Here is a 14,654-nt window from a genome sequence, read left to right on the forward strand (position 1 = left end):
TTACTATTTTATATGGATCCAAATTTACATAAAACAAAATATAATTCTTCGTGCCGCCCTGTTAATACAGTGGTACTGCTACCTATGAACGCCTCTACTTATGAACTTTTCTAGATAAGAACTGGGTGTTCAAGATTTTTTGGTCCCTTCTCAAGAATCATTTTCCACTTACAAACCTGAGCCTCTGAAAATGTAACCGGAAAAGGCAGGGAGAAGCCTCCGTGGGGCCTCTCTAGGCAGGTAGAATCCTCCATGGAGCCTCTCTAGGAATCTCCTGGGAGGAAACGGAACCTCCACCCTCCCTGTGGTTTCCCCAATCCCACGCATTATTTGCTTTTACATTGATTCCTATGGGAAAAATTGCTTCTTCTTTAGTGTGACCAGATGTCCCGCTTTCAGTGGGACAGTCACGCTTTTTCATCATTTGTCCCACGTCCCGCACCCTTTGAAAAATATCCCGCTTTTTTTCCCTCCCAACCAGCCCCCTTGGAAGAGGCTGGAGGGAGGGGATTCCAAGCTCTCCGCTGCTGCCTTGTCCTCCCCACCCAACCCAGCTTGGCCAGAGGTCTCTGTGTTTACTTCCGGCCAGCTGTGCAGGGTCTTTGCTTGCCCGTTTCTCCCCACCCCGCCTCCTCTCCCGCCTTTGCCTCCACCCGGGCACCATTGGGGCAGGGAAGCTGGGCGGCTCCTGTGCTGCAGACGTTCCGCCCTCTGAGCCCAAAGGAGGATTGGAAGCCCCGCCCTTTCTTTCCAGGTGAAGCTGCTTCTGGGCCAGAGCACCTACTGAGCCCCGGGGAAAGGGCTGGGTTTGTGGGGGGGAGGGAGAGGAGAAGAGGAAGGAAGGGAGAGAGAGAAAGAGAGAGGGGGAAGGAGAGAGAGAGAAAAAAAGAAAGAAGGAGAGAAAGAAAGAGAAAGAGAGAAAGAAAGAAAGAAAGAGGGAAGGAGGGAGGGAGAGAAAGAAAGGGAGAAATAAAAAGAAAGGGAGGGAGGGAGAGAAAAGAGAAGGAAGAAAGAAACAGAAAGGAAGAGAGAGAAAGACAGAGGGGGAGGGAAGGAGAGAGAGAGAAAGACAGAGAGACAGAGAGATAGAAAGAAAGAGGGAGGGAGGAAGAGAGAGAAAGAGGGAGGAAGAGAGAGAGAGAAATATTTCTAATTTTTTTGGTTAAACTTTTTTAGCCCCTGCCCCCCTCCCCTCCGCTCAATGGTGTCCCTCTTTCCCAATCTTAAAATCTGGTCATTTTATTCTTCTTACAAAGTTTTCTACTTAAGAACCTGGTCACGAAACAAATTAAGTTTGTAAGTAGAAGTACCATTGTATATACATTATAAATTCAGGAAGCCAAAGTGCTGCATTACTTTACCCTAAACCAACTGCAACTTTCTTTGTCTTGGTAATGCTTCAGAAGTATTGGATTTGAGTGCCATTTAGAAGATTTCAAATCAGAAAGTTCAGTCTACTGTGATTGCAGTATCATTTATTTTCTATTCTTCTACAGTATTTTTAAATGAATATGCCAGACATATTCTTTACCAAGAATTAAGCTCTCTCCTCAAGAGTGTCAGAAATCCAACACAGAGTTGAATGTGTGTCTTGCTTTGACATTCATCCTATAAATACATCTCCTCAAGGGGGGCAAAACCAACATAGAGCGAAATGCATGTGATGCTTCAATACTCATCCCATCAGTTCACTTTGATCAGATAATTAAAATATTTCTTAACAGGAATATTATTATCATATAATAGTTTATTCTTGCTGGGTCTTCATAATTCCTTCGTATAATATTTACTTTTAAGTGGTTCTGACTAAAGCCAATTTCAAATACAAAGAGTTGTGAAGTTGCCATGTAGAACTAATAAATGAACAAAAACAAAGGAGGCCTATATTTGACTATCTAATGAAATGCCTTTTATGCACAGAATTACGCACAGTACTCATTACACCACATGAGCATTTAACATTAGCCCCAAATTTCTTCAATGTCACAAAAAGTCCCTGGAGTGGGCAGGGAGCTTTGCAATGAAGGAAGGAGGAAAAAAATGGAGTTCACCAAACAAAGCACAACTGGCAGCCGAAAAATCTCCATGGAACAGAAACACATTGTGCACTGTACTTTAACTTTAAAATTCTAATTGGGCTACCCTAGGAGAAAGTGAATTATGCAAGTCAAAAACCTGAATAGTTTACCTCCTGGGAGGAGGAAATGGGTGGGAGAGAGAAGGGGAGAAACTGATTTCTTGAATCAATTTCTTTTCTGCTTCTTAGGAAGGGCAGCAATATTCACATTTTCAATTGTCAACTTGGCTTAAGTTAGCAACTTGCAAAATAAAAAAGAAAGCTTATAGAAATCTATTGAATTTGCTCAGTACTAACTGGAATGAGAAATAGTTCCAACTTCTCTGTCAGATGGAGACAAAAGGGGATAACATTTCAACTTCTTTATTAGCTCATTTTGATAATGCAATTACCCATACAGTGAGCTTTTTAAAGGCACATAACACATGGATATCCTTACAAAAATGCTGCAATAATACTGCAACAAAGCTAGTTTAAATAACTTTATAGTATGCAGAGATTTAGAAAACTGGTCCAATATGCAAAAATTAGCTTATTGTTTGCCACACGAATCCCAGTGACCAATTCTGCCACACGAATCCCAGCGACCAATTAGGTCCCACAGAGTTGGCCTTCTCCGGGTCCCTGTCAACTAAACAATGTCATTTGGCGGGACCCAGGGGAAGAGCCTTCTCTGTGGCGGCCCCGGCCCTCTGGAACCAACTCCCCCCAGAGATTAGAATAGCCCCCACCCTTCTTGCCTTTCGCAAGCTTCTTAAAACCCACCTTTGTCGTCAGGCATGGGGGAATTAAGATATTCTTTCCCCCTCGGCTTCCACAATTTATGTACGGTACATTTGTATGTATGATTGGTTTTTAAAATAAAGGTTTTTACCTTCTTTAGTATTGGATTGTCGCACGTTGTTTTTATTACTGTTGTTAGCTGCCCCGAGTCTACGGAGTGGGGCGGCATACAAATCCAATAAAATGAAATGAAATGAAATATATACTGGCAATATGACTGAATAATGAGTTGCCATTTTAGCATATGAACGGAAAATTGAGCCAAGTTTTGACATGGGGTGAAGGTCAGAAGTTAGGAGGCAATGATGATGGGCAAGAAACAGGAGAATGAGAAATGTGTAGTCTGGAATTGTCTGGAATTGCCTTAGCTTATTAAGGCAAGACCTGATTTCTGAATCAGCTACTAGACAAGGAAGGAAAATTAGTGAGAAAATTATCACCAAAAATTAGACAAGATAATTTCTCTCATTTTTTCTTCAGAAGCTTAGGATGCATGTTTGAGAACAGATAAATAGCATCACTAATGCTTTAGATAATAGATACATCCTGGACCTTTTGCTTGGAACAGAGATCAATATTCCATTTATTCTAAGAAATCTTTCCTATTAAAGTGCTTTCCTATCTAAGTTACTTACAGTAGATAATTTAGGGAAGATAATTTAACTTACACAAATAACAACAATAATAGCATTGTATCTATCTCTACAATGCGGATGTAATCTTGTTTTGTCTAATATCCTCTTCTAATGATTCCACAGACATGACCACTCTGCTTTATGTTACAAATACTATCCACCATAAACAGATGCAAAGCTTATCTTTGGGTCACTACCAACTGTCCCTACAGCTGGCATTGTCAATTCTTGATGGGAATAAAATCATGGCACATCAGACAAAACTTGGGATGAGAGCCAGAGAATAAGATTTCTCTACAATAAACAGTGAAAGAGCTGTCATGTTGTTTTAAGAAACAATACACCAGCCATGAAACATTAGTTCACCGCAGATAATACACAGAGCAAAATTGTGGTATACAGTATTTGGAAAATCAGAAATAAAAATATGCTGATTTCAAGCTATGGAATGAGTTCCCTCAGGGTTTCCTCTAAGTAAAAGGTAATCAAGTTCTTTTCTTCAGTTATGCATTCAATGAGCTAGTTTAAACATTATTTTTATCCATTCTAATGAGATTTGAAAGCATCTTCCTTCCTTCCTTCCTTCCTTCCTTCCTTCCTTCCTTCTTTCCTTCCTTCCTTCCTTCCAACCTTTCTTGCTTGCTTCCTTGCTTCCTTCCCTACTTACTTACTTACTTACTTACCTACCTACCTACCTACCTACCAACTTACTTACATGAATATCAAGCCTTGAGAGAAATAATTTTAAAAATGCAAGCTGGTGATTTGGTCTTCGAATTAACCTGTTTATTTTCTAGACAGGGATAATAGATACAAGATACTTGTTCTGTTCTGCTCTGCTATTCTTTGTGTTTAAAATCATCTAAGCTTTAGATAGATTTAATTTTTTTCTTCCTTAAACTTTATTCTGCTGGGATTTTTAAGGAAGAAACCAGTGATTGTTTGCAATATAAGAGTTCACTAGAAATTAAACGAGTATCAGTGGAGGATTTAGAACAAATCCTATTACATCTGTTGAACTGCTAATACGCTTATTGAAAGAAAAAATATGATTTTAGCATGTATTCCTCCTAAGGAGGAATTTTATATGCACTTACCCTTTCTGTGATCAAGTATCAGTTAAAAATGAATGAATATTTAAAACAGTTTTGGAAAAATAGAGATAATCTGGAGCTAATGATCACTAAATAAAACATTCAGGTTTTGGCTAAACTATATCTCAAAATGTATATAGAGTTGATTATTAAATAAATCAAAGTCAAGTCACACAAACATATTCCAGAGTGCATAGCTTGGGAATTGGCACATATAGAAAAGCTACAACATATTACAAAAATTTAGGCATGAGTTAAAGTACAAATGTGTGATGGGGGGATCCACTAAGCCAAATGTTTAACTCCTGTCTCTGTCTCTCTCTCTCCTATCCCACTTTTCCTTTGAAAGTCAAGGTGGAAAATATATCTAATGTTCCTTCCTACTCCATTTTTTCTCACAACAACAATTTAGTGAGGTGAGATGAGGTGAGAAAGATTGGCCCCTAGCTTTCCTGGATAAGTTGGCACTAAAACATACCATCTCCCAGTTCCTGGCCTGGTGCTTTAACCACAAGACCAATCTGGCTTTTAGTGGATGTATTATAATGGATAAAAGAACTCAAGAATCATTTTTAAAAAAGATAGATCTCATGGTACAAATTTTATCATATGAGGAATAACCAAAAATTAAGTAGACCCATTATTATTCTCAGTTTAAAAAAAAAAATCCAAGTATCAGTACTGAATATTGTCCCAGTTTCCCTAATACTTAAGGAGATACTTCTTCACATTTTAAAAATTATATTCTTAATAATTTAATAATTTAATAATTTAATAATTTAATAATTTAATAATTTAATAATTTAATAATTTAATAATTTAATAATTTAATAATTTAATAATTTAATAATTTAATAATTTAATAATTTAATAATTTAATAATTTAATAATTTAATAATTTAATAATTTAATAATTTAATAATTTAATAATTTAATAATTTAATAATTTAATAATTTAATAATTTAATAATTTAATAATTTAATAATTTAATAATTTAATAATTTAATAATTTAATAATTTAATAATTTAATAATTTAATAATTTAATAATTTAATAATTTAATAATTTAATAATTTAATAATTTAATAATTTAATAATTTAATAATTAATTTAATAATTAATTTAATAATTAATTTAATAATTTAATAATTATAGTAATAATTTATTAGATTTGTATGCCACCCCTCTCTGAAGACTCGGATTCTTGCCAGTTTTCAGCCACAAATGAAAATTTAAACATTAGATATTTTAAAATGCTATATTATAGCAAATGATTTTTGAAGAAGGCCACATAATTAAGGAATTGTAATGTACAGTCTATAGCCGTGATGGCGAACCTATGGCGCGCGGGGAGCCATATTGGAGGGCACGCGAGGTGTTGTCCTATGTCATCTCCAGCACGCATGCACATGTTAGCCAGCTGATTTTCGGCCTTGAGTAAAGCTGTTTCACCCTCCAGAGATTTCAGGGAAGCTTCCTGAAGCCCCAGAGTGTGAGAAACAGCCCAACAGGCAAACGTGAAGTTCGGAAAACGGACTTCTGATTTTCCCATTGTGCTGCTTTTCGTACTCCGGGTCTTCAGTGCAAAAAACAGCACAATGGACTTCCAATTTGCCCATTTGGCAGTTTTTCACTATCCCAGGCTTCACTGCGACTTGTGAGCATGCATGGGGATGGGGGGAATTGTGCATGTGTGTGGGGGAAGCGCGGGGGATAGTATGCATGTGGGGGGTGGAGGGAAGGGGTGTCGGTATGTGTGTGTGCTAGCACACACACACACTTTTGGCATGCAATCCATTCTGTGTCAGTAACATGTTTTCTCTGCTAAAATATTAATATTGTAATTTTTTGACATTTACATTTAAAAGGCCAATTATTTTGAAGAGTCTCAAGATTTGCTGAAATAACAACAAAACACTTTAGTGTTTCCCAGGTTACAGGAAGAACATTTTTGACTAAGTATTTCTATTCCATGCCTACCTTTCAGCTTGTCAAAAATAGTCTTAGTGGCTTTACTTTATAGAAAAACACTATTATTATTAGAATAATGTGAGAATTTAACTAGGTTTTAAAAGCACTTGCTAGATATCCAAGGGATAGAAATTTTAATCCCCAATCTTCTTTAATACAAACATCTTTAGTTTTTACACTTTGGAATGAACAGGTTCTTTTAATCTATATTTACTTTAATGAGTACTATTACAATATGTTTAGGAGGAAAATAAATGGATTTGAAGATGGTGATTTTGTTGTAGCATACAGTAGATATTTTAAATTTATCTTAGCAATTTAAAAAATTGATCATGAAGATACAGGTAATTCATATACAGTGATCCCCCGCTCGTTGCGAGGGTTCCGTTCCAGGACCCCCTGCAACGAGCGGGTTTTCACGAAGTAGCGCTGCGGAAGTAAAAACACCATCTGCGCATGTGCAGATGGTGTTTTTAACTTCCGCAGCGCTAGCGAGGAGCCGAAGATTGGGGGCGGCGCGGCTGTTTTAAAACATCGCCGCCGACTTGGGGGGCTCGCTAGCACCCCCCCGAACCCCCAACCCGGGTTTGGGGGGGTGCTAGCAAGCCCCCCATGTCAGCGGGGACGTTTTAAAACACCCGCGCAGCTTTCCAATGAGTCCTGAAGACAAACGCGGAAGTTTGACGTTTGTCTTCGGGACTCATTGGAAAGCTCCGATCGTTTTAAAACAGTTGCGCCGTTCTCCGCTGACTCCTGGCGAACTTCCCCGCTTTAGGAGTCAGCGGAGAACGGCGCGCCTGCTTTAAAACGATCGGAGCCGGCCGGCTCCGATCGTTTTAAAACAGGCGCGCCGTTTTCCGCTGACTCCTGGCGAACTTCCCGGGCGAAGGGCGAAGGGAGGGCGAGCGGGTGCTGGGGGGGGCTTCGCCCTCCTGCCAGCAAGAGGGGGAAGACCCAGGGAAGCCGCCCAGCAGCTGATCTGCCGGGCGCCATCTACGCATGCGTGCCCATAGAAAAAAGGGCACGCATGCGCAAATGGTGTTTTGACTTCCGGGTTCAAAAATCGCAAATTACCCTGTTCGCAATGGTCGGGGACGCAATAACCGGGGGATCACTGTACATCTATTACAACTTGTCTAAATTAATTTGTCTGGAAAGGAAACGTCTCATTCTCTTCGATAGCAATCTACATTTAATCCTTCTGTTGTTTTAAATAACTGAAAAAGTTACCCAATAATGTTTTACAACTACATTGTATGGTTTGTTTACTATATATTAAGGCAAATAAAACTGATGTGTGACATCATAAATGAATTCCTTTCCTGAATTTTAATTGTCAAATCTGTAACTACAAAACACTAGGAAATATTAATGTACTGTTTTATTGAATCAGTTAAGTGTAAAGATGTGGAAAATTGCTTTGGCATAAAAATTAACAAAACCAAGAACTTTGAAAATCCTACATTTATTCAATATATTTTCCAAAGAGATTACTTTGTCTATACAAATACAATTCTGCAAAAAAAATACTAAATAATTATGTTTAAACATTTTTATTTCTCAGTATGATAAATTGCAGCAAGATTCTTAACATAAATAATTATGTAGAGCCAGCTGCACTCAGAATTCCCATTCCGTTCAGATTTCTCCATGCCAATGCTATGAAGTAAGCATCTACTGAAAGCATTAACATGAGCTAGTTTATATTACAACTATTATCAAAAATTCATTTGTGGTGGGAATTATAAACAGTAAGATATCAACTTTTAACATGAATGGTAATCCTTCAATAGAATTACAAAACACAGAAATATACCTCTCTGGAATATTACAAGGTTTAGAGCACTTAAAACCACATCGGCTGCTTAGAATCAGAGTCTAACAACAGCACTTGCAGTACAATTGGGCAATTGAATTGCATAACAGTATAGCAAAAATAAGTATCAACGTGCAGAGTCTTACTTTAACTTCCACCGTCCTCCCATTGTGGTCAATATGCCTCTCAAGATATTTTGAAGACAGTAGATCACTGAAACGATAGGGAAAAATATTAATTTATTTATCAAATCTATATGCCCCTCATCTCACGAGAAAATTATACACACATAATTACTTTCCACTATATGTCTGTGCTAACCACCTAGTAAAAAATATCATTTGTGTATAAACCTGATAGAAACTACAGTACAGTGATACCTCGTCTTACAAACGCCTCGTCATACAAACTTTTTGAGATACAAACCCGGGGTTTAAGATTTTTTTGCCTCTTCTTACAAACTATTTTCACCTTACAAACCCACCGCTGCTGCTGGGATGCCCTGCCTCTGGACTTTTGTTGCCAGCGAAGCACCGGTTTTTGCGCTGCTAGGATTTCCCTGAGGCTCCCCTCCATGGGAAACCCCACCTCCGGACTTCCGTGTTTTTGTGATGCTGCAGGGGAATCCCAGCAGGGGAATCCAGCAGCGCAAAAACGGGCACTTCGCTGGCAATGGAAGTCCGGAGGTGGGGTTTCCCATGGAGGGGAGCCTCAGGGGAATCCTAGCAGCGCAAAACCGGATGCTTCGGCTGGCAAAAGGGGTGAATTTTGGGCTTGCATGCATTAATTGCTTTTCCATTGATTCCTATGGGAAACATTGTTTCGTCTTACAAACTTTTCACCTTAAGAACCTCGTCCCAGAACCAATTAAGTTTGTAAGACAAGGTATCACTGTATTTTTAAATGTGTGTTCATAAATGGGCTAAAAACACTTGGCAGGTAAATCCACTAAGCCTCTGTACTTTTCTCATTACAATGTATACAACACCTACACTTAAGGATAACTCGGTGGGTGGGTGTGAGAGAGAGAGAGAGAACCCCAATCATCTTTTAAGCATTAACACATTATGAAACATTTCTGCACAACATCATCTTTATTTCAAATATTCTCTCATTGGTACTAAGATGATTACCTCTGTGGAAGTCATCATTCTGATCACATGAGGGATTCTGGTATGTTATAAATCGAGGTGTCAAACTGGTGGCATCATGGCGGCATCACATGACATATCATGACTTTTTCCCCCTTTGCTAAACTGAGCATGGGCGTGGCCTTCACACAATCTTAAAAGGGGATAGGAGTCCAGGGCATAAGCATAAGGAATTTCTCAAAATCCCCAGTATAATGCTCATGAACATTACGAGGCATGCTTTTCAAACCTTTTGAACCTCAATGTATCTGTTGTGAGATTGATGTACTTCCCAAATAATCAGAACTCAAAGTGTTTGAAATGCAAATGGAGTATTTTGAGCAGAAACATCTCAATTTGAATTTTTTTGAATAAAAAATAAACTTGCTAAATATAGTATTATCAAGTTTTCAGGGCACCCTATCTTCTGACTTAAGAGTATGTGCCATGTACATATAAGCAAATTCATAGAATATCTACTGTGTTTCCCCCAAAATAAGACTCTGTCTTATATTTTTTTAAACCTTGAAATAAACGCTTGTCCTTATTGCTTATGCACTCAAAAGCCCGATTGGGCTTATTATCAGGGATATCTTATTTGTGAAGATATTGCACAAAAAGCAGGCGTTTTTTTTAGAGGAAAGCACTTGCCCTCAGACTCTCTTTATTTTTAAAATTATTTCTAGGTTCCACACGGAGAAAATTGCATGGAAATACGGTACAATCAACACCTCATTTGTGAATACAAAGCACAGAATGTGAAGTTCACTTCACACTGGCAAGAATCATCCTGACATTTCATCTAACATCACTTAAGGTTAAAAGCATGCTTTTAAAAAATCAGATTTCTAGAACCTTTTAGTGCAATGCGTAATCTTTCACTCATTTTTATGAGTGGCTGGACAAACAACAGCACAATATTTGTTTTGAAGAATTCTAACCCTAGAGGCATCCGCAATTTATTAAATAATAATAATAATAATAATTTATTAGATTTGTATGCCGCCCCTCTCCGAAGATGGCCAGCTTGATAAAATTTTAAGAGAATAGAATAGGATAGGATAGGATAGGATGCATGGGCATCCTTCGATCTCGAAAGACCATGTACTGTATATATTCCATATATAGTAATCTCTCGCTACTTCACGGTTCATCTTTTGCAGATTCACTTCACGGGTTTTCAAATATATATATTCATACAGATCTATCCTAGTCTCTCTTAATTTTCAAATTCAGCAAAAAAACATGTGACATATACATATATATATATATGCCTTACAAGACAAAGGTTGCAGGTTCAAGTCCCAGTGGGTATGGCTAGCTGATGAGGCCAAAATAAGGCTGAAATAGATCTATCCTAGTCTACCTTAATTTTCAAATTCAGCAAAAAAACATGTGACACATATAGATAGAATTGTCGGCTATCAATAAAATTAACTGCCTTGGAAATGGCCCTAGGTTGGGCCGAGAGGCAAATAAGGAGCTGTGATGTTCCTTCAATACACCACGGTGATTCGACACAAAAATATGTAACCCTTCCCTGGTGCAGAGCTGAAGGGATTGGATACTGTAGCCTAGAGGATAATTCTCTGCCTTAGAAGGCAAAGGTTGCAAGTTCAAGTCCCAGTGGGTATGGCTAGCTGATGAGGCCAAAATAAGGCCGAAATAGATCTATCCTAGTCTCCCTTAATTTTTAAATTCAGAAAAAAAACATGTGACATATATATATATATGTGGGTGTGGGTGTGGGTGTGGGTGTGTGTTAAACAGCATGATGAAGCTGAGTACATATGCAGATACACCGCAAAAACAGTCTAAAGCACTCAAGACATTCAAAATACACATTCAATTGTGACAGTTAGCAATCTAACGGCCAATGATTCCTTTCTATCACATAAATATTATATGTGATTGTGTGTGTGTGCATGCGTGCGTGCGTGTTTGTGTGTGTAATTTTGCAATATCATATGTAACAAAGTCCTTTTTAATCTGACAGTAAGGAGGAAACATAAAATCATCCTGATTGAATTGAACAATGCAACAGATAAGCAGCAACATAAATGATGTGGTAATCTGTATAAATGTTACAGTAGAATAAACATGAGCATAATAAGGTAGTTTGGCTTTATGGTTAAAGACCCCAGTGTAGGAACCAGAAAACGTTAAGTATTAAATCATATGGAAGACTTGAGCCAATCAGTCTCTCGCGGCCTATGAAAAAAGCAATGGAAAACCACTTTGGAAAATACTGCCAAGAAACTACCTAGACTTAGTCAGACAGTTCCGAACAATTAAATCATGGTTTAAACTCTGCTTTCTGTGACTGCTAAAAGAAGCACATCAGCTATAGTTTTTTTAATCTCTATTCCTATCTTCGGGGAATAAAGAAAATAGCTAGCAGGTTTTCTTATACAAAATTTATTTTTTATTATTTTTTATTTTCTTTTACAGAATTTATTTTTAAATAGAATTCATGAAATGCATGGGGAGGGGGGAATAACTGGAAACCTTGGTTCTACTGTATTCATAACTCTACTCTGACTTTTTTTTATAACTGTCATCCCACTGCAAATCTTATTGTCCTTTAAAATTAAGAGGCCGGGCGATTTTTGCCCGGCCGATAGTTGCGACAGCGGGGAGGGGCGAGAACACCGCCTCCCAGCTGGGCGCGCCTGCACAGAGCGCAGGGTCGCCCACGCGCTGCTTTTGCAGCAAAAAGCATGCCTGTCCGGCCGGGGGAAGAATCGCCTCGGCCAGACGTCCATTTCAGCTGGGAGGGGCGGGAGGTTTTTAATGGGTTAGGGGGTGTATCGGTTGTAAATAGGTTGATTGAATTTTCTTTATTTGGTCACTATTGGCAAAAACGGGGTGGAAAGGGTGTCAGTTGCAACCGTGTGTTCTCCGTTGGGCATCTGTTAAAAGGTGATGGGCTCCTTCGTCTCACAACTCATGCCTCCTCCACGGACGGAGCGGTGGGAGGGAGGAGCACTTGGGGATCATCTACGTCACTTCCGGTTCCGGGTCATGGAGGTGAGCCCCCCCACACGCTGGGCGTGGCTTTCAATTTGGGTGAAGGTGGGGCTCGCTTCACCCTTACCAAGCAAGGAGTTTGCCCATTGGTTGCCCAAGTATGTTTTTGTTCAGGATTTTTCACCCCATTTAGCACCCTCTACAGGTCTATTACTGTAATCAATAAAGTGACCCATTTTCATCCAGCTCTTGTGTTCGAGTTTCATTCTCTGTCCGGCGCAATATTAATGCCATTGGGTCAATAAAATATTGTCCATTTTGGTTTCTACTATTGCTAGTATGAAAACACCTTTGAGGGCTAACAACATTCAGGTAGTTCTTGAGTTGCATCAGTACTTGGGATCAGAATTTCCACTGCTAAGCAATTTGATTATAAAGTGCAAGTCACACGACTGCACTATTTAACAATGACAATCCCAATGATGCCTATTACTGTTGTTACATGAATTCCATCATTTGTTAGGTGAGGACCCAAGCTATTCCTTGCTTGATCCTGTCTATGCACAAGGTTTAGCAAAATAAGGAATTGCCTTCTCTTCAATTCTCCTTACCCACCTATGTCTCGTCATTGCCCCTTTGTTGACAGCCTACTCCTGCCACCAGCTTCCCCTGCTGCCCAATTGTCCACCACACCATGAAACATTACTGTACTGGTAAACACTTTTTTTTCTGCCCCTTCCTTCATGCCGATGCAGAGAGGGTTTGTTTGGCACCTTGTCCTTCAAATTGAGGTCTGGAGCAGTGCTTTTCAACCAGGGTTCCCCGGAACACAAGGGTTCCACAAGGGCCAGCCAGGGTTCCGCAATTTAATAAGAAGGCAATCCCACCCGCTTCTGCAGCGGGGCAGCCTCTTCCTCTGTCTAGTGTGTGGCAGATCAATCATGTTCAACAGCAGCAGCCACCAAGCAGGAGGAGGGGTGGCAGCGGCGGCGGCATTGGCAACAGGCAGGATCAGCTGACAACAGTGAGAAGAAGATAAGCCAAAAGGCAGTTATAAATGCAGGTATTTGTTTGTTTGTTTGTTTGTTTATTTTTTGTTTATTTGTTTGTTTGTTTGCTTGTTTGCCTGGGATAAACATATATCCATCCTACGATAAAATACAGGAAATAGTATAAGGGCAGACTAGATGGACCAAGAGGTCTTTTTCTGCCGTCAATCTTCTCTGTTTCTATTTATTAAATACATTAAATACTAAATTTGGACTTTGAAGAGTTGAAAAGGTATCAATGCTTCTAAATGTTGATATGATATTTACAAACAAGGAGCCTTCAAAATTCTGGTCAGAAAATTTAAGATGGACTATTTATTTATTTATTTATTTACTGTTTGTTTGTTTGTTTGTTTGTTTGTTTGATTGATTGATTGATTGATTGATTGATTTTTATGTCTCCCTTCTCCTTAGACTCAGGACGGCTTACAACATGTTAGCAATAGCGCTTTTTAACAGAGCCAGCATATTGCCCCCACAATCCGGGTTCTCATCTTACCCACCTCAGAAGGATGGAAGGCTGAGTCAACCGTGAGCTGGTGATGATATTTGAACTGCTAACCTACAGATCTACAGTCAGCTTCAGTAGCCTGCAGTACAGCAATCTATCTGCTGCGCCATCCCGGCTCATTGTGGGGTCGGTTCTAACTTACCTCACTGCCGGTTCACTTCCTCTTGTGCTACATGACCATATGCGCGCTTCGTATATGCATGCTTACACAATGGCAACCCCCCCCCCAAAAAAAGGTGAAAACAAGATGGGGACCATATGCACAGTGTTGTGAACTCACCTTTTGTGCGTGTACTGAACGGGGAAAAAGTGGGAGGGAAATGCAAAAAAAATATCTGGAGAAAAATAATCTGAATTTTTTAAAAAAAAGATGGTGGCACCCATGGACCAGCACTGACCAAACCAGTTCTATGATGTCATTGTGACATCACTAGCAGATCGCTACCTGTTCGGGCAAACCAGACCAAACTGGGAGGAACCTGCCTCTAGTTCAAATGGACTAAACAGCAGCACACAGGGACACCGCAACAATCAGAATTTCAAGATGGCCCTAAATCTCTTTGTTCAGCACCGTTGTAACTTCAAATGTTTGCTGAATAAAGGATATTAAGTGAGGT

At 39.2% G+C, this 14,654-nt stretch overlaps 1 protein-coding gene across 1 annotated transcript in view; it reads right to left on the reverse strand.

Moving 5' to 3' along the window:
• Positions 1-14,654, reverse strand: part of ADAM22 (ADAM metallopeptidase domain 22) — a 194,043-nt gene that overhangs the window by 108,056 nt on the left and 71,333 nt on the right. Inside the window, exon 4 of the mRNA XM_070728164.1 lies at positions 8,524-8,590. Within this exon, the coding sequence (XP_070584265.1) occupies positions 8,524-8,590 (67 nt within the window). The remainder of the gene's footprint in view (positions 1-8,523; positions 8,591-14,654) is intronic.

This window comes from Erythrolamprus reginae, chromosome Z, assembly GCF_031021105.1.
Source record: "Erythrolamprus reginae isolate rEryReg1 chromosome Z, rEryReg1.hap1, whole genome shotgun sequence".
Lineage (NCBI taxonomy): Eukaryota > Metazoa > Chordata > Lepidosauria > Squamata > Dipsadidae > Erythrolamprus > Erythrolamprus reginae.